General features: G+C 57.3%; 1 protein-coding gene across 3 annotated transcripts in view; it reads left to right on the top strand.

Annotated features, from left to right (window-relative positions):
* The window catches only part of RAB11FIP4 (RAB11 family interacting protein 4), a 114,088-nt gene that overhangs the window by 89,983 nt on the left and 5,214 nt on the right, over positions 1 to 18,891 (top strand). For 2 of the 3 annotated variants that reach the window (XM_027130341.1, XM_027130343.1), the window contains 7 exons: positions 11,018 to 11,247; positions 12,967 to 13,161; positions 13,686 to 13,820; positions 14,082 to 14,117; positions 15,270 to 15,369; positions 15,645 to 15,748; positions 16,832 to 16,972. In XM_027130341.1, coding sequence (XP_026986142.1) covers positions 11,018 to 11,247; positions 12,967 to 13,161; positions 13,686 to 13,820; positions 14,082 to 14,117; positions 15,270 to 15,369; positions 15,645 to 15,748; positions 16,832 to 16,972 — 941 coding nt within the window. The remainder of the gene's footprint in view (positions 1 to 11,017; positions 11,248 to 12,966; positions 13,162 to 13,685; positions 13,821 to 14,081; positions 14,118 to 15,269; positions 15,370 to 15,644; positions 15,749 to 16,831; positions 16,973 to 18,891) is intronic. The other variant, XM_027130342.1, reaches the window with a different exon arrangement.

The following is an 18,891-nucleotide window of genomic DNA, read 5'->3' as shown; positions in this document are numbered from 1 at the left end:
CCATTCTGACCGGTGTGAGATGATATCTCATTGTAGTTTTGATTTGCATTTCTCTAATAGTTAATGATGTTGAACATTCTTCCATGTGTTTGTTGGCAACCTGTGTATCTTCTTTGGAGAAATGTCTGTTTAGGTCTTCTGCCCATTTTTGGATTGGGTTGTTTGTTTGTTTGTTTTCCGGTACACAGGCCTCTCACTGTTGTGGCCTCTCCCGTTGCGGAGCACAGGCTCCGGACGCGCAGGCTCAGCGGCCATGGCTCACGGGCCTAGCTGGTCCACGGCATGTGGGATGTTCCCGGACCGGGGCACGAACCCGTGTCCCCTGCATCAGCAGGCGGACTCTCAACCACTGCGCCACCAGGGAAGCCTAGGTTGTTTGTTTTTTTGATATTGAGCTGCATGAGCTGCTTGTAAATTTTGGAGATTAATCCTTTGTCAGTTGCTTCATTTGCAAATATTTTCTCCCATTCTGAGGGTTGTCTTTTCGTCTTGTTTATGGTTTCCTTTGCTGTGCAAAAGCTTTTAAGTTTCATTAGGTCCCATTTGTTTATTCTTGTTTTTATTTCCATTTCTCTAGGAGCTGGGTCAAAAAGGATCTTGCTGTGATTTATGTCATGGAGTGTTCTGCCTATGTTTTTCTCTAAGAGGTTGATAGTGCCTGGCCTTACATTTAGGTCTTTAATCCATTTTGAGTTTATTTTTGTGTATGGTGTTAGGGAGTGTTCTAATTTCATTCTTTTCATATAGCTTTCCAGTTTTCCCAGCACCACTTATTGAAGAGGCTGTCTTTTCTCCACTGTATATTCTTGCCTCCTTTATCAAAGATAAGGTGACCATATGTACGTGGGTTTATCTCTGGGCTTTCTATCCTGTTCCATTGATCTATATTTCTGTTTTTGTGCCAGTACCGTACTGTCTTGACTACTGTAGCTTTGTAGTATAGTCTGAAGTCAGGGACCCTCCCTCTTCTTTATGACTTTCTCTTTTGGAAAAGACCAGGCCGGTTGTCTTAGAAGGTGCTACATTCTTTCTGTCCGATTGTTTCCCCGTGGTGATGTGTAACTTGTTCCTCTGTCCCCTGCTTTCCCATTTAGTAGAGGTTAGGTTTTAAGGCTTGATTAGAATTAAATGTTTTGTAAAGACTATATGATAGGTGATGCTGTGTCCTTCATAAGGGAACACATCAGGAGGCCAGTGTGTGATTGGTCCTAATTAGCAGTGCCAGGTTTGATCACTGCACTAAAATGACAGTAGCCTGTTTATTCCACGGTAGTGGTACTGGGGGTGGGGTCAGGGGGTTGCAGTAATCTGTAGGGTGATTCTTTGGTATTGTGCAAGTATCCAAATGCTCATCAACCTTTGATCTAATGGTTTTATTCTACAGCTGTTGGGTGTAATGTTATATTTGTGTCCTGTCAAGCTTGTGTTCACATCTTCTGTCTCCCTTCTCATTACCTTGTTTGTGTGCTTTATCATTTACTGAGAGAGATGAGTTAAGTTTTGCTCTGTATATTTTGAAACCACGTTATTAGATGCATAAATGCTTAGGAGTGTTACATCTTGTTAAATTGATTTTTATCATTTTTTTAATGTCTCTCTATCTCTTGTCTGATATTAATATAGCCCCTCCAACTTTTAGTTGGTGTTTGCGTGGTGTATCTTTTTTTATTTCCCACCTACATGTGTCCTTATGCTTAAATTGTGTCTCTTGTAAATGGCATGTAGTTTTTGTTTTTTTGTTTCTTTGCGGTACGCGGACCTCTCACTGCTGTGGCCTCTCCCGTTGCGGAGCACAGGCTCCGGACGCGCAGGCTCAGCGGCCATGGCTCACGGGCCCAGCCGCTCCGCGGCATGTGGGATCTTCCCGGACCGGGGCACGAACCCGTGTCCCCTGCATCGGCAGGCGGACTCTCAACCACTGCGCCACCAGGGAAGCCCGGCGTGTTTTTTTTTAATCTAGTCTGACAATATTTCTCTTTTAATAGGATGGTTTATTCAATTTTCATTTAATGAAGTACTGATATGGTTGAGCTCTTTATTATGTGTCCTTTTGTTTGTTCCAATCTGATCTTTGATTCTCTTTTCCTCCCTTTTCCTGAATCCTTTTGGATGACTTAAGTATTCTCCTCTTCCATTTTCTTCTCCATTAGATTTTTAGCAACACATTTTTATTTTTATTTTTTAACTGATACCTTTTGACGTGCTCAAATGTGTTATTGGAACAGAAGTGGGGACAGAGGGCTCAGAGTGTCTCCTGGGTGGGGCTATGGCCCTGGTGTGAGCGGCATTTCCAGCGGGGTCCAGGGTCTGACCCGTTGCCTAATGGGCTTGGAAAGCAGATCTTGTTGGCCCTTCCCACACCCCTGGGACTTGAGTGCCACTTATGCCCGCAGATTGTCCCTCCTTGAACGCACAGAGCCAAAACTCCAGCTGATTCATTCTCAGTGAACATTGCACTCCAGCAGCAAGCTCGGGCAGCCCTCCTCTCATTGTCACCAGGCTCATCGGAAGCTCGTCCTGATCCGAAGGGTGGTGGGTGAACTTGGACCCCGGGGAGCTGGTTAGAAGGTCTGAATGGGCATGGAGTGGTCTCCAGCTCTGGTGCCAGTTCAGCGAGACCCCACAGCCTTTAGGGCAGACTGGACATTCAGGTCAACCGGACAAAAGACCCCTGGCCAGTCCCTGGGTGGTCGCTGCCAGGATCTGCCTCAGAATCTCGCCCCAACCCTTAAGACTTCCAGCCCCTCTGTTCTGCTGCCCCGCAGGGGATTCGCCCACCTCTGGCCTTAGTTTGGCTGCCAGGCGGCCAATCCAGCATCCCTCATTTCTACAGTTTTTCTGGGAGCTACGTCATGCCCTCCTTTCCCTTGCACTCCTGGGGCACTACCTTAGCAGCAGCGTGTGTGCTGCGGGGAGGGTGTGGAGATCAGGCAGAGAGACAGTTGAGGAGTTGCAGTTAAAACACTGAAGAAAGGCAGTGCAGGCTTCCACACCCCTTCCGCGGTGGTGGTGGTGTGTGCAACAGCAGACGGACTCATCTGACCACCTTGGCTGTATGTAAATGGGGTTCTTGAGAAACACGAGCGTGACTTTCTCTTCCGTTCATTACCAGCTTGTGGCTCCACAGCTGGTGGAGGCCAGATCCTGGACTGAACCAAGTCTGCAAGAGCCTCAGTCCCCACATCTGCAAAACAGGCTGGTTTAGTGCCTCCCTCCAGGGGGTGATGGGAGCATCAGACCCTCTTGGTATTGCCCACTTGAGGCTAATAGTGAGCTCCTGAGGAGCTCCTGTTGTCACCATTGTCCCCTGCCTGGGGTCTGCGGGTTTACTTTATGCCGCTAGGGCGTCGACACTGAGATCCACTCCTGGGTGGGAACCCAGTCACGGGTGGTCTTCAGCTGCCGGTGGTGCCCTCCCTGAAGTGAGGGTTCGGGAGGTGGATCCTGGAGCCCCTAGCTGGGAGGAGACAGCCTGAAAGCTGCTCTGGGCGCCCCACCCCTGGGAGGAGCTTAACTAGAGGGGATTCTGCTCTAGCCTTGGGGGCGGCAGTCTGTCTGTTTGCCTGACCTTGGCCTCCCCAGCAGAGTGGGAAGTTTGGGCTGCAGAGCTTCGATCTCACAGTGTGAGGTCAGTCCCCAGGGCTGGCTGAGACGGGTGATAACCTCTAATAGTTTGGGGACCTGGTGCTCCCAGGTTTGCCCTTGGCCCTGTGGTGGGCAAGCTGAGGCCTCGTATCTGAGTCAAGGTTGCTTTTATTCCGAAGGCAAGGCTGAGGCACCAGCCCCTCTGTGTGGACCCCGAAATCCCTCTTATTCCCACCCTCACCCCTTGACTGGCACCCGGGCGACCCTCTGCTGTAAAATCTCCTATGAGCCATTGATGAGCGCCAGCCGCCTGCAGGGCGAGGCCTGGCTTCAGGACGGGCGTTGGGGACAGCCTGCATGGCTGCTAATCTCTACTGCCACCGTCTTTGCTTGATGATAGCTGCTGAGCCACCGTGGTGTGTAGTGCATCCTGGCCCAGGTAACCCCATCCCCTCCCTGCGCACCTGGGGCGTTGGCACCAACAAGTTAGCTCCTTCACTTGAACCGTCTGCTACCTGGGGAAAGACGCAGCGAGACCCTGACCGGGCCTATCACTGTTCTGGGCTGTTGGCTGACTGGGAGGGTGGGTGAGGGCTTTGACTCCCCACACCCCCAGGCCCCTCAAGCCTGCTCAGCCTCCCCAGGTGGCAGGCTGGCCTCTCCCCGGCCCTGGGCTTAGTTTGTGTCCATCCCTCCCCCCATACCTTCCCGGCAGGGGGTTCCACGTGTGCCCACTGGTGCCTGGCAGCACGGGAAGCTGGGATGTGCCCGCCCGAGCTATTTTTACCCAGCCCTGTCCCCATGGAGCTGTTCTTTGGCTCCACATTACTGCCTGGGGAGCAGAGCCATTGCCAGGGCTGGGGGTGGATAGTCAGAGCCTGGGAGCCTCGCGGACTCCCTCACCCAGGCAGCATCTCATCCTAACACTTAATAAAGGCTATAATTAATGCTCAGAGAGACCTTCCAGGACAGTGGGCAGAAGACAGCCCTGGTGGGGAGAAAAGAGGCACCTGGCCTGTTTGGAGGGCCGGCTTTGCACCATGGGGCGTCTGGCTTCCAGAAGCTGCACCCAGCCTACCTTCACACCGTGTGCCACCGGGGTTGGAGGGATAGGATCCCGGGGGCTGGAGAAGGACCACTAGGCCAGCATGCACCCCTGGCTGTCTTTTCTCAATACAACGAAGATAATAATAGCTCAGGTTTGAGCACTTTCTGCTTAGAATATGTACCAACTCGTTTAATGCTAATAGTTAACCCCATTCCCTAGATGGGGAACCTGAGGCACTGAAGTTCGGTAAACCTAAGCGCGCAGAGCTGGTAGCGCAGCGCAGGTGGACCGACCAGGATCTGAGCCGGTCAGTCCGCCTGCAGAGCTGTTGCTTCTAACGCCGCCCCGCCCCCCGCTATTTGCCGTGTTTCCAGGCATCCGTGAGGTGTGAGGCATTATTATTCTCCGGGGCAGTCTTGCCAGGTAGGTATCTCCATCTCTGTTTTTAGATGAGGCTCAAATCCAACAGCTGGGGCACAGCCAGCCAGCGACCAAGCGGGGACCAGCGCCCAGGCCTCAGCCTTCCCTCGCTGGGCTCTCGCCAGCTAACCATCCGCTGTGCAGTTTGGGCCCCGTTGCTGATCACCGGCCCTGTGCTCCCTGTGATGCTGACCGTGGGGTTCAGATGTGGACGTCCTCATGTTTACCCCTTCAGGGGCTTCCCTCTCCCCGGGAGTGTGAAAATGGGGTCACCTGGAGTCAGCTGCCAGGAAAATGGGCCAGGTGGGGTAGGGGGAGGACCAAAGGAGGCGGTCGAGTCTGGGCCGTGCCGCACCCCCTCCGAGGGTGTGGCCAGTGGGGCGTTGTTGGCCCCTCCGAGGCCTGGAAGGGCCCCACGGGTACTGATGCTTGGCCTTCACACCAGCCATTGAATTCAGCTTGTGCCGACTTGCTACAGAGGAAGATGTGACTTTGGGGCCTGCTGGCGGGTGAGGGCTGCTCCTGAGACAGGAAAAGGAGGCCCCACGGGCAGGCTTGTGCCTCCAGGCTCCCACTTCCAGCCCCGGCCGGCGGCATCCAGCCCCAGCCAGAGACGGGGGTGGGGGGCTGGAGAACCTGCCCTGCCGGAGCAGCTGGCTAGGGCATGTTTGCCCAGCCTTGGGCCTCAGAACTCTCCAGAAACCCTCTTGAGGATGACCTGCCTCCTGGCCTCCTGTCTGTCCAGGATCTCACCGGTTGACTAGCCAGGGACCCATGGGCTGCAGGGGCAGCTCGGCTTCTGCAACACACAGCCCCTAAGGAGGCCGGATCAGGATTTAATGCTTCCACAGCTGCCAGCTCTTTGGTGCCTGTGCAAATTGTCACGTGTGGTCCTTAGAGTAGCCTCTGAGGTAGGGGTGACTGTCCCCATTCTGTAGGTAAGGAGTCAGGAGCTCAGAGGTCACGTGCCCAAGGTCAACACTGCTTGTGAGTGGCCGGGCCAGCCAGGACTAAAAACCCAGTCTGCCAGGCCGCAGAGCAGCACCGCCACCCAGCCCCACTCACAGGGTGTCCTGGGGCCCCTCCAGGTGACCTGGAGTGCGCTGGACGTATGCCAGCCACGCCCATGTGGCCCTGGCGGCACAGGGAGCTCCATGTGCAGGACTGGCTCTGGGTCCTGAGGAACAGAGCCCTGGGGACATGGGTCACCCACAGATGTTGCCTGGAGCTACCTGCTGAGGACACTGTCCCTTCCCTAAAGCCCCCCCAAAAAATCAGGCACCCCCTTTTCTGTGAAATCCCATTACCCACTCCCCTGATCCTGCCACCCCTCCAGAGCAGGCCTAGGATCCGGGACCACCAGGCGTCCTCTGACGCCCGAGGAGCTCGCTGCCGCGGAGGGAGGTCTGGATGTGGACCAGGTGGCCTGGGGCGGGCTGGCAGCTCTCGGGGTTCTCGGCCTAGAAGTGCCCACGAGCAGGAGGTGCCCCGTGGAGCGATGTCCTCCTTCTCCCCCCACCTTCCCCCAGCTCCATCCCGGGGCTGCCACAGCCCAGTTTCCTGCTGTCGGGAATCGGCCTGGGGTTTGTCTGGGAACTCTGGAATCCTGGAGCAACAGGAGAATCTGCCTCACCACGCCCAGGCCAGGCAGATTACCGTTTAGCTCTTGCACATTCCCCAGAGTTCTTCCTCTTCACGGCAGCACATGTGACATGGGGGCTCCCTGGGGGCCCCGACCAGCCCAGGGCCCTGACTGGAGGGTAACTGGGCCTCAGGAAGCCCCTGCTGTCAGGTACAGCATCTTCCCAGGCCTTCTGGAAACCCCGTGAGGACGGTACTTTTATTATGGATGAGTTCTTCCTCTTTCTCTGTAACTTCATCTAAAAAGTATAAAAGAAACTGGCTCAGAAGGGTTTCTGTTGTGACTTCGGTTCTCCCAGCCAGGGATTGATGGCTCCAGGTGGGGTGAGAGGTTGCCTTCCAGCACCTTCCAGCAGCCATCCCTGCTTGCCTCCCTTCCTGAGCTGTCTGGGATCAGCGCAGGCTGTCCCCCAACCTCAGCAGCACTGCCTCCCCACCCCACCCCGTGCTACACTCAGCCCTTCCCTGGCGGGCCAGGGAGAGTGGAAGCTGGGCTGGGCCCCAGGCCCCCAGGAAGGAGCACGGGTGACAGGGCCACTTTTGTCCAGGAGAAAAGCCAAACGGGTACCATCCCAGACTAACCAAGGTATACGGTTAGTTACTTTTCTTATAGCTGTCTTTATGTTATTTAAACTGGGGTGGGGGGGAACTACAGATCTTAGTGGGATGTAACCCCGTTGTATCGATAAGTGGAAAATGCATTTAATACACCTAACCTACCAAACATCATAACTTCGCCTAGAATACCTTAAACAGAATTACCCAGCACAAAGCCTATTTTTAAATTAAGTGTTGAACAGCTCACGTAATTGATTGAACGCTGCACCAAAAGTGAAAAACAATGGTTGTAAGCACATCAGTGGTTCACCCTCGTGATCGGGTGACGACGGGGAGCTGCGGCCGCCCAGCATCAGGAGAGCGTCAGACCACACATCGCTAGCCCGGGAAAAGAGCAAAATTCCAACTTTGAAGTACAGTTTCTACTGAATGCCTATCACTTTCACGCCATTGTAAAGTCAAAAAATCGTAGGTCGAGGGCTTCCGTGGTGGCGCAGTGGCTGAGAGTCCGCCTGCCGATGCAGGGGACGCGGGTTCGTGCCCCGGTCCAGGAGGGTCCCGCGTGCCACGGAGCGGCTGGGCCCGTGAGCCATGGCCGCTGAGCCTGCGCGTCCGGAGCCTGTGCTCGGCGGCGGGAGAGGCCACAACAGTGAGAGGCCCGCGTACTGCAAAAAAATAAAAATAAAAAATCGTAGGTCAAGCCATTGTAAGTTGGAGGACCGTCTGCACTAGAAATGGTTTTGAAGTTGTAGTTAAAATTTCCACTTGCCTTGGGCAACCAGTTGTGGCTTGAATGAAGAGATGCGGACGTAGGGAGAGCAGCCATTTTTTAAGAGAAAAGGCTGGCATGTCGAGAGCGTGTGTGCATACGTGTGTAGCAGAGGGGGGCTGTCGGGGTGGGTGAGGGGCTGGGACTTGGCGCGTCGGGAGCCTGGCTCCAGGTCTCAGGTCCCTCTGTAGCCGGGAAGTTCCAGGCAGTCCCCTCCCTCTCTGAGTCTTATCTTCCCTGAGTGTCAGATGGAGAAGATGAATCCTTCATCCTGCCCTGTACACTCCCCGGAGCTCTCCCAGGGCTGCTTTGAGAGCTGAACGGTGTGTGTGGGAGACAGACAGGATGCTTTGTCAAGTGTGAAGGGCCGGGCAGGTGTGGACTCTGCTTAGTCAGAGGGTAAAAATATGCCCAGGAGGTGTTGGTCTAGTTGGGAGGGAGGGACCCCTGTAGGGTGTCTGACCGCTCCTGCTGCCCCTGCTGTGGCTGAGACAGGCCACTCGAGACCACTCTCCACCCTGGGCAGGGCCTTGGGCCAGGTGTCAGGAGTTATGGGTATGTCGCTGTGGGACCTCAGGTGAGGGGGTTGGTCCCCACCGGTGTACCATGGGTTGGGTGTTGGGACAGAGTTTCTGGCAGAAACGTGGCCTCTGTATTTCAGTGTCCAGTGAGGCAGATGTGAGTTGGCCAGAAGCCAAGCCAGATGCTTAATCACAGGTGCTGGGCTCCACTTGGCCCCCTGCCTGCCTTCTGGGGGCAGGGTGGGCGGCAGCCTCTTGCGGACCCCTGCTGACGCGGTTCCAGGGGGAAAGCATGGGCGTTGGTGACTCACAGGCCAGTCCCAGCCCTGCCACTGACTCCCACGTGGCCCCAAGCAAGTCACTTCACCTCCCTACACAGAGCGGGAAGGAGACCCACCTCTCAGGGCTGTGAAGAGGAGAAGAAACACCCACTTGCAAAGTGACCAAGCCCTCTTGTGAGCCACAGAGCAGGGACTCCCAGCCAGTGCTGCCTTTGCCCTGCCGTGTGTCTGGGAGGGTGAAAAGCTGCAGGTGGAGGAACAGAACACGCACCTTGCTTCTCCACGAGCCCCAGCTCTCCGTGGAGGGCCTCTCTCCAGGTGACCACCCACTAGCCCGGACATTCCCTGCTGGGGGCAGGAAGGGGGCGGCATGTGGAAGTCGCAGCATTAGGCGGAGTGCCTGGGCTTCATAATTAGTATTGTGTTCCTGTGATGTGTCTCTCCTCATGGTCACCATGGGGTTTGAAAATCCGTGAAGCGTGGGTTGCGTCAGTGATAAATGGAACCAAGCCAGTGGTGGCCAGAGGCAGGTGGGACCCTCTGCCTGCCGGCCAGTGGACTTCTGGCAGGTAACTCTCTGAGCCTTGACTTCCTCGTTAGTAAAATAGGGATGGGAATCCCTGTCCTGAAGGGTCATGAAGCCCAAATGGGGTAATATATCAACTCTTAGCTCGGTCTCCAGAACTCGGTGGTGGTTCTGTAAATGTTGGTTTCCCTTTCTTTTCTACTGGGACAGCTTCGGGCTTGCAGACAAGAGCTCGCTTAGGACACAAGATTTGATAAGGTTGGGGGCTGTGCGGGATTGATTAGTGCCATGTAGGTGCAGAGGGCCGCGTGAACACTAGGGGGGAGTTTAATTACACAGCCCCTCGGCCTCCACAGTCGGAGGCTCCTGGCTGCCTGCTGCCGGCTTTATTGGTCCATCTGGTGCTCAGCCCGAGTCGTGGCACAGGCAGGAGCCAAGCTCATTAATCGCCGTCTGTTCTTAGCGCTGGCGTGTGTCTTGGTGGGGACAGACCCCCTGGACAGCTGCACACGTCTGGGCAGACACAGCCAAGCCGCTCGCTGACCACCTTCCTCGGATGTCCCTGATCCTGTTCTTGTCTGAGATGCCCCGAGGCTCTTCACAGCCCTTCTTACTGTTACTCTTCTTGTGGTCCTGGGGCTGGAGGACGCACCTTTAACGGGGACCCTGCCAGCCCTAGCTAAGGAGCACGCTGAAGAACCTGGGGAATAGTTGACATCTCCGGCGGGAGCAGGTGGAGGCTGTCACCTCCAAGGTTCCCAGCTCCTCAGGGGCAAAGCAGCCCCGAGAAATGGTGTGTAGAGATATGCCTCTCTCGGACTAGGTAAACTCTGAATAACGCCAGAGGTCTTCTCCTGTACGATGGTTTTAGCAAAAGGTTTGGGCAAATCTTTATGGTGCGCTGACATTGCCGGGCAGGGTGCTAGGCACCGAGGACCAGTCCAAAGCTCAGACTTGAAAGACCTAGAATTCTTGCTCCCCAGCTTGGCTGTGACAGGGCCGGGGCAGATCTGTGGCCTAGACTTATCCACTGAGGTCCTGCTGTGACACAGCGATCCCTCTGTAAGATTCCATCGCCATTCTCAACTTACAGAGGCCAGAACTGAGGTTCAGAGATGCTATCTGACATGCCCAGAACCGTGGGGGTCAGACCCCATGCTGGGCAGTCCCCGTACCGTGCCGCATCAAGCTCTGCTAGGCCAGAGTCATTGTCATTGGGGCTGTGCCTTTCTAATCACCAAGAAGCTTTCTCGGGGTCACTTGGCTTCCTGTGCAGACTTTGTGTTGGGGACCCTGCCAAGCAGCCCCGGTGCCCTGGATGATGCAGCTGGCCTGGCTGTGGCCCTTCTCCATGGAAGGCTGTCCCGGAGCTTCCCACCCCTCACTGGCCTTGCACGAGAGGTCCCCGAGGTTAATCATCTGCCAGGGTCTCACACCCGAGGTCTCAGTGTCTGGGCTTCCCGGCACCGCAGTCCCCGCCGTCCCCGCCATCCCCGGCCCTGCTGGCGTCCTTGCGGTCTGAGGAGCAGTGGTGTCTGGGCTTCCCGGCACCGCAGTCCCCGCCATCCCCGCCATCCCCGGCCCTAATGGCGTCCTTGCGGTCTGCGGAGCGGTGCTGCGCCTCGGGGAGCCAGGCTCACTCGCGCTGCCCTCCTCTGTCTTCCCCAGGGCAGCGAGGTGCCAGACCCCACCTTTACTGATGGCGAGCTCCTCCCCAGGGAGTCCGGCTTCTTTCCTGTGGATGAGGACGAGGCCATGACGCTGGCCCCGCCCGAGGGCCCCCAGGAGTCGGACATGGACGGCCCCACGGAGAGCAGCCGGAGCCTGGAGGGGCCGGTCGGGATTCCCGCCGAGGAGAAGGAGGCAGGGCTCGGGGGCCTGTTCCTTCCAGAGGACAAGTGAGTTAAAACTGCCTGGAGCTCCACTTGTCGGGAGAAGGTGATGGTCACGGCCGGAGATTTGGAGAGGGAGGAGAGGGCTTCCGGTATCAAACTTACCATACGAAATTGTCGATTTTTAATCATGTTCGACCTTGAAGAAAAAGGCAAGTTCATATGTTTCAGCCTAGTACATTTCCTCAGTGCAGGGGTTCGCAAACCCAAGGGTCTCTGGGAATCCCACTGTCAAGGAGGGGCCCTTTGGAGCTGTTCATCCTTGTTGCTTCCCGGGGGCGGTCCCTCCGCTGCACTGGCGGCCAGCCAGGCCAAGGACAGCTGGTCAGAGGGCTGATCACCTGCCCCCTGATGGTTGCCGTTGTTGTCCGGGGGCCAGTCACCAGGAGGCTGCCAGCGGCGGTGCCGAGAGGTTTAGTGAAATTTACAGGAGAAAGCAGCGAGGAATGTGACTGATTCAACCCGAGGCGCTAAGGAGCCCAAGGACAGATGAATAAGTGAATAAATAAAATAAGGTGGAGATGCCCAGAGCCTTGATCTTCAGCCCCTATCGTTAAGGCTGTGATTCTTAGATGGAAACCAGGGTTCCTCAGGGGCACAGTTTGAAAATCACTGTTTCCCATTCTTTGAGTGCACAGGCTTATCAGCAGGTTGGAGAGCTCCCAGTTTACGAGTAAGGATACACAGAAGCTGCTGCACAGCGACTCGAGGGAGGATATGTTTTGGCAGGTGATGAGTTAGTTGTACTTCTTTGTTCTTAGGTTTTAGACAGGGTTCAGCCAGCCACTGACTCTGTCCCAGGCCACACTGGGTCACCCGTGAGAGACCTGGGGTCTCTGACCTGTGTTCTGTGGCCTTAGGCTTCTTTGGACTAGAAATCCGCTCTGCATCCTGCCTACTGGCTCATTGTTGTTTTTTGTTTTCATTTTTGTTTTGTTTTGTTTTGTTTTGTTTTTGCGGTACGCGGGCCTCTCACTGTTGTGGCCTCTCCCGTTGCGGAGCACAGGCTCTGGACGCGCAGGCTCAGCGGCCATGGCTCACGGGCCCAGCCGCTCCACGGCACGTGGGATCCTCCCGGACCGGGGCACGAACCCGTGTCCCCTGCATCGGCAGGCGGACTCTCAACCACTGCGCCACCAGGGAAGCCCCATTTAAATATTTTTATTCCTGCTTTACCTTCTTCTGTGTAGACCCTTTACATGCTTAGACTTGTTATGTCTAAAATTTTATATCTAACTTTTAGTTTAATTTTTAAAACTTCAAAATAATTTTTTAAGTTTAGTTTTTAGTTTTAATTTTTAGAACGTTTTTCAATCAAAAAAAACTTTCGCTTTTAATTTTTCCACATTACTGCCAGTATTTTTTACAAACCTATCCACAGTGATTTGAGAGTCCATAATTTATGTGACCATTTCATTTACTGACACATAGTATAATTTAACAGCTAGTTCAGTGTAGCTGTCCATACACCATTAAGTTGTAAGCAACGTTTGGCTGCTCTAGGGCAGCGTCGGTTTGAACATCTCTCGTGCAGAAACCTTTTCTGTGGTGAGGTGTTTCCCTTAGGATAAGGTCCCTGGAGTGTGCTTACCAGGCCAAGAAGTACAGGCTTCATCAGGCTCCTGGTATCTTGGCGCCCATGGACCTCCCGGAAGGTGTGGCCAGTTTGGGCCCCGCAGGCTCTGGTGGCGCCTCGTTCACAGCCGACCCTTGTCTTACACTCAGGTCCCTGGGCCACACCCCGTCCGTGACCACGTCGGACCTCTCCACACACTCCACCACCTCACTCATCAGCAACGAGGAGCAGTTCGAAGATTACGGGGAGGCAGATGACGTGGACTGTGCCCCCAGCAGCCCCTGCCCTGACGACGAGACCAGGACCAACGTCTACTCGGACCTGGGGTCGTCGGTGTCCTCCAGGTGGCCCCTTGGTCTGGAGTGGCATTCGGGGTCCAGGAAAAGTGGCAGAACCAGTCCAGCCTCATCCTAGTGGGGGTTCAGCTGGCAGAGTCCTGACCTAACTGGGCTCTGCTCCTGTACGGGGTGGGGAGGGGGGAGGTGGGGGGGGGTTCTGCCTTTGCACCCTGATTGGGGATCTGGAATTCCTCCTTCCTTCTGTCTTGGGGAAGAAACACAGCCAAACCTGGAAGGCCGAAGCCTCCAAGTGGCATATTGATACCTTTCCACGCAGCTGAGTCATTACTCTGACCTTAGCTCTCAGTTGCCTTCTCTGTGAAATGGGTATAAGTCATTGGCTTCCTCTCTGAGAGCGCTGGAGGAGGGAGATCTATTGCTGTACTTCACTCCCCACCCCCTGACCCCCAAACACACACACACAAGGCTCACAGGTCTTGGAGAATCTAGTAATAAGCTCAGCAGGACGGGGCAGGGCACCAGACTGGACAGCAGTTCGGAAGGTGATTTCTTTCCCTCTCGTGACCCAGCGCGGGGCAGACGCCTAGGAAGATGCGGCTCGCGTACGACAGCGAATTGCTGGATGTTTACTGCTCTCAGTGCTACAAGAAAGTCAACCTGCTCAACGATTTGGAAGCCCGGCTGAAAACCCTGAAGGCCAGCAGGTGAGGCCCGGGGCCAGCATAGGGGCGGTGGGCTGGGGACCAGAGGGAGAAGCAGCGGGGAAGGTGGCCCGCTCTGTCCTGACGGGTGATCGGGGGCTGCTTCTCAGGGCCAAGCTGATGAGTGAGGGCAGGAAGAAGCCTCGCCCGCACTTTGATCTCTTGCAGCCGGGGCAGAGGAAGGAGTGGGCTAAAGGCCTCTCTGTTCAACCATCCTTTCCTCTCTCTCCCCCTCTCTCCCCCCACCCCACTCTCTGTCTCTAGCCCCAACCGGAAGATCTCTAGCACAGCCTTTGGACGGTAAGGCCTCCCTCAGGGTAGTGCGGGTTGAACGCTGTCCCCTTTCGCTGTACTCCTGCTGACAGGGTGGCCGACTCCGTGCCAGCGGCCCAGACCCAGCCAGTGCCCTGCATGCGTCTGCACGTGCAGAGGGGGATGAGGTGTCCCAGGCGGCGCAGGCAGAGGAAGCTCCACTTGCGAGAAAGCGGGGCCGGCCTCCTTGCCAGCCCCATCCCTCGTCCCTTCTGCCCCTTCTGGCAGCAGGCGGCCTCTCCAAGCCCTCCGTTGCCCCCGCCTCAGGCAGGCACACCAGGGGTGCCCTGAGAGACACAGCTGCCCTCACGGCTGCCGGTGCCTTTCCCTGGGCTCCGGAGCAGGCAGCTCTACCAGCAGAGGCCCTGGGCTTCCCGCTGGCAGGGATGGGGCGTGAGTGTCCCCACTGGAGCTGGTCCCTCTGCCCCAGGTTAAATCCTGCACAGCTGACCTCCTGGGCCTGCCAGGGTCCTGCGCCCGCTCTCCTGCAGACTCACCCCAGTTCCGCACCCGGGGCTCTGGGAGCTGCCAGCAAGTGTCCAGGAGCTGGGGTGGGACAGTCTGTGGGCTGAGACCCTGGCTGCTGGCTGGGAGGGGAAGCGGCTGGGTTCTGCCTCGGGCAAGAGCTACCTGGACAGCAGTGCTCGTTTCCAGTCCCAGCCACCGACCCACCGTCCTACCGTCCTGCAAAGCCTGGGTGGGCCCCCCCCCGGGTGGGCCCCCCCCCTGCCCACCACCTGGATCCCCAGAGATGTAGCGGGAGCTGGCTGGGTGGTCTCAGGCGGCCCAGGCCCTCTGCCGGGGCTGTGGTACCAGGCTGCCTGCACGGGGCGGTTTTCCAGGTAGAAGGGGCCGGGGTGGGGGGCTCCTGCACCAGCTCTGGTCTGCGGCAGCTGCTGGCTGGAACACTGGTGTGCACGGCGTACTGACGCCGCAGGAAAGGGCTCTGATGGATCGGCCGTGTCTGCTAGGGCTCAGGAGCCCCGTCTGCCGTCCTCAGAGCACAATGATCTCTTGAATTCAGAGGTCAGGCCGCTCTGCTCCCCTGACTGGGTGAGGGCACCCTCCCTGGGGTCCCGGTGCTCCCCCAGCCCATAGCCTGAGCCTGCAGCCAGACGTGCCTCCCCCACCCGTGTGCAGGCAGCTCATGCACAGCAGCAACTTCAGCAGCAGCAATGGCAGCACCGAGGACCTGTTCCGGGACAGCATCGACTCCTGTGATAACGACATCACTGAGAAGGTGGGCCTGGGCGGGCGGCGGGGATGTGACGTGGGCATGCCCCCGGGGGGGGGGGGGGGGGCTCCTGATGGCTGCCTGGGGACTTGCGAGACCCTGTCCCTGCCCAGGAGTCGGGGATAGGTGGCCCCGATCACATGGGCACATCCATGCCCGGCCCCACCCTGCACGACTCTTCACTCACAGTCATGCGGGACTCCTAGCCGTCAGTCCCACTAAGTTCTCAGTCCTGTGGACTTAGAGGTTTCCTCCACCCCACCCCTGCCCCCCTACGGTAGGTGAGTTTTCTGGAAAAGAAGGTGACAGAGCTGGAGAATGACAGCCTGAGCAACGGGGACCTGAAGAGCAAGCTGAAGCAGGAGAACACACAGCTGGTGCACAGGTGGGGCCTGGCCTTGGCTGGGACGCGGGCACGGAGGGTGGGCCGTGTGCTGAGCCCCCAGGAGAAGCTGGGCGGAGTGAGGTGGGGGGGCGGTAACCTGCAGGTCCTTCTAGCTCTGAGGGTCTGTGATACGTCAGCCCCTGGCTGTGGGCCCTGCCCGCGCTGGGTGCCCAGGAGGACAGGTCTTTGGGGACAGCGAGACAGGCAGAGCTTGACCTCGGCCCCCAGGTCTGCAGCCCCAGCTCGGGTGAAAGGGAAGAACTGGGATCCATTTCCTGTCTCTCTCTGTCCCACAACGATGAGAGCCCGACCTCCCTTCTGGGGGACAAGCTCTGCAGAGGGAGAGGCTGGTGCGAGTTGGGGGTTCACACCTGCCACCGGTGGGGAAGGGCCCAGGCATGCTGCGCCCTCCGCCCAACAGAGGCCCACTGAACGTGACTCAGTGCGGTGGTGCGTGTATGGTGTAGTCCTCACAGGATGGCATAAAACTTGGTAAACTGATCCCCATCCAGGGTCTGGTCCTCAACCTCGTAGGGCCCAAAGATGAGTCCTCTTGTACAGCCCAGAAGTTCAGCTCCATGGAGGGGCTGTTGCCGTGAAAGGTGCCCCACACTGACATACCAGTAGTGGGTTACGATGTCCACAGTGGGGCCTGGCCTTACCCGGCTCTGGCAGGCTCACCACCAGCCAGGATGTGCCTGTCTTTGCGGTCAGGGCGCCCAGCGAGCTGAGCTGTTGATCAGAGGGGGACCAGCCGGGAAGGAAGGGGGCAGAAGGAATAGGTGAGGCCTGAGGGCTGTTTGATCCACTGCGGCGAGGCCACCCCTCTCTGTGCCCGCCCTGGGAGAACCCCTTCAACTGCCAGGGCCGCCCGCTCCCAGCTCCGGTGGCGGGTATGGCTGGCACACCTCTCCTTAGTTGCTGTGGGGTCCCTCGCTCATCTGTCAGCAAAGCTGCCGGCCCACAGTCAGGGTGTCAGGGTCTTGGGGTCCGGGGCTCCCAGTGGTCACAGCCTGGGTTGGGGGGAGGAGAGTCAGGCCACAAGAGCTTGCCCTGCACTGGAGTCCTTGCCCCTCTCCTCAGGGTGCACGAACTGGAGGAGATGGTGAAGGATCAGGAGACCACGGCCGAGCAGGCCCTGGAGGAGGAGGTTCGGCGCCACCGTGAGGCCTACAGCAAGCTGGAACGGGAGCGCAGCACGGAGATCGAGCTGCTGAACACCAGGTGGGCCCGCGGGATGGCCCAGTGCCCCCTGCCCTCTGCCGTGCCCTCACGCCCAGCTCTTGCCCTGTGGGTGGGTGCCATTCCCATTGTATGGATGGGAAAACTGAGCCCCAAGGGGACGCCTCCTGTAAATCTACTTTTGATACTTGAACACATGGATGTGTTCTCTAGGAAGCAAGTAAAAGAATGTTCATAGTAGGTACAACTGGAAATGACGCTTGTCTATCAATAGAAGAATAGGTTAAAAAAACACAACACACACACAGTGGTCTTGCCCTGAGTCCTGTACTGGGTCTGATGTCCAGGCTTGGAGCGCCCCCTGCTGTCAGATTCTTCCCGACCCTGAACACTGGGGTGCACTGACCCCAGGCCCCAGGGACCAAGGATAAGCAGGGCTGCTCCTGGGCCTGGAGCATGGCTGTTGGAACCTGCGGCAGGCAGGGAGAGGACGGGCCTGGGAGTCTCGCTTGGTCACGCGTTCGCTCCATGATGTTAGACATACTCGGTCACTCTCTGGGCCTCGGTATCCATCTGTCAGCCCTCCCTGGAGAGTGACCAGGAAGGCAGGTCGGCTGATGCACGTCAGAACACTGCACACAGGTGAGGGCTCTGATGATGCCAAGGCCCTCCCCCGACCCAGGCCAGGGAGGCCACCTGGGCCCCTGGCAGAAAGGATGGCTGCCCCTGCTCTTCTCAGGCCCCCTGTGGCCCCGGTCTCTGAGCTGAGCCTCTGGAGTCTGACAGGTCCAGCCGGGGTGGAGGGTGGGTTGGGAGGTGGGCTCCCTCCTTGTACCTCACAGCTGGCAGGCAGGTGGTCCCCTGCCTGCTGAGGTCAAGCAGGCCCAAAGGAGCTTGGTGGGCGGGACCCCTGTGCAGCTGGGTGAGGCCTCCCAGCTCCCTGGTGCCTGACGCGCTTTGTCCCCTTTATCAACCGGGGCTTCATCTTAAGGTCCCACGGGTGTTCTAGAAGCTGCTGTTTTGCATCTGTTCCTTAATGAGACAGGTACCTCACTAAGCGTCACGTTCTCTGCCTGCTTCTGACAGCCGGCCGGTCGGCTGGCCTGGGAGAGGTGGCCGGGACGCAGGTGGTGGAAGAAGACCGTGGGGGTGCGGACCAGGGCCGAGGCCGAGCACTGTCCCCTAACCCGTGCCCCTGTCCAACTCCAGGGGGCGCTGTTCCCACAGACGCTGCAGGCAGCGCTCCCAGAGTCTGCAGTGTGCTTTGTGCCTCAAGAGAGGTGGCCTCGTCGGGGGGGGGGGGGGGGGGGGGGGGTGGTTTGAATCCCCCTTAGGCCCTGGCCCAGGGGCGTCTCCTGGGGAGCCCAGAGGGCAGCGGGGGCCAGGAAGCCCTCTCTCCACGAAGGAGGACATGACAGTGGGAAGGAGAGGGAATGCCCTACCAGAAATGGCCCTGCACTGTCCTGGTGCCACTGGCCAACGGCCCAACTCACCTACCCCTCTTCTCAGGTCACTGAAAACTGACCTGGACAGTCCTGGTGAACATTAACACAGAGGAACCACTGCCCATGGGCGTCAGAGGCAGCTGCAGCGAGCCCTTGGAGGGCAGAGCCCTGGGGGAGATGCGGGGGAGAAGGTTGCCTTCCAATGGTGAATCCTAACAGGAGGGCCCTGCCCCAGATGCCACAGGAGGACTCTCTCCATTAGCAGAAGAATACCACTGCCTACCCCCTCCCCAACCCCGGGGGTGTTTCAGGCCCTAAGCAGTATGCAGAAAGAACCTTATGTTCCTATTCATTCACAAACAAGTGTTTCCTTTTATCCAAAAATAATAACAACTCAGGGTCTTTACCATTTTGCCTTGGATGACAGGAAGCTCAAAGCCATATTACCATCTGGAACAATTATTCATATTCTCTCTCTCTCTCTCTCTCTCTCTCTCTCTCTCTCTCTCTCTCTCT

This window comes from Aethalodelphis obliquidens, unplaced genomic scaffold, assembly GCF_003676395.1.
Source record: "Aethalodelphis obliquidens isolate GAN/ISIS:26980383/991018 unplaced genomic scaffold, ASM367639v1 scaffold38, whole genome shotgun sequence".
Classification (NCBI taxonomy): domain Eukaryota; kingdom Metazoa; phylum Chordata; class Mammalia; order Artiodactyla; family Delphinidae; genus Aethalodelphis; species Aethalodelphis obliquidens.
This window is presented reverse-complemented; position numbering and strand designations above follow the sequence as displayed.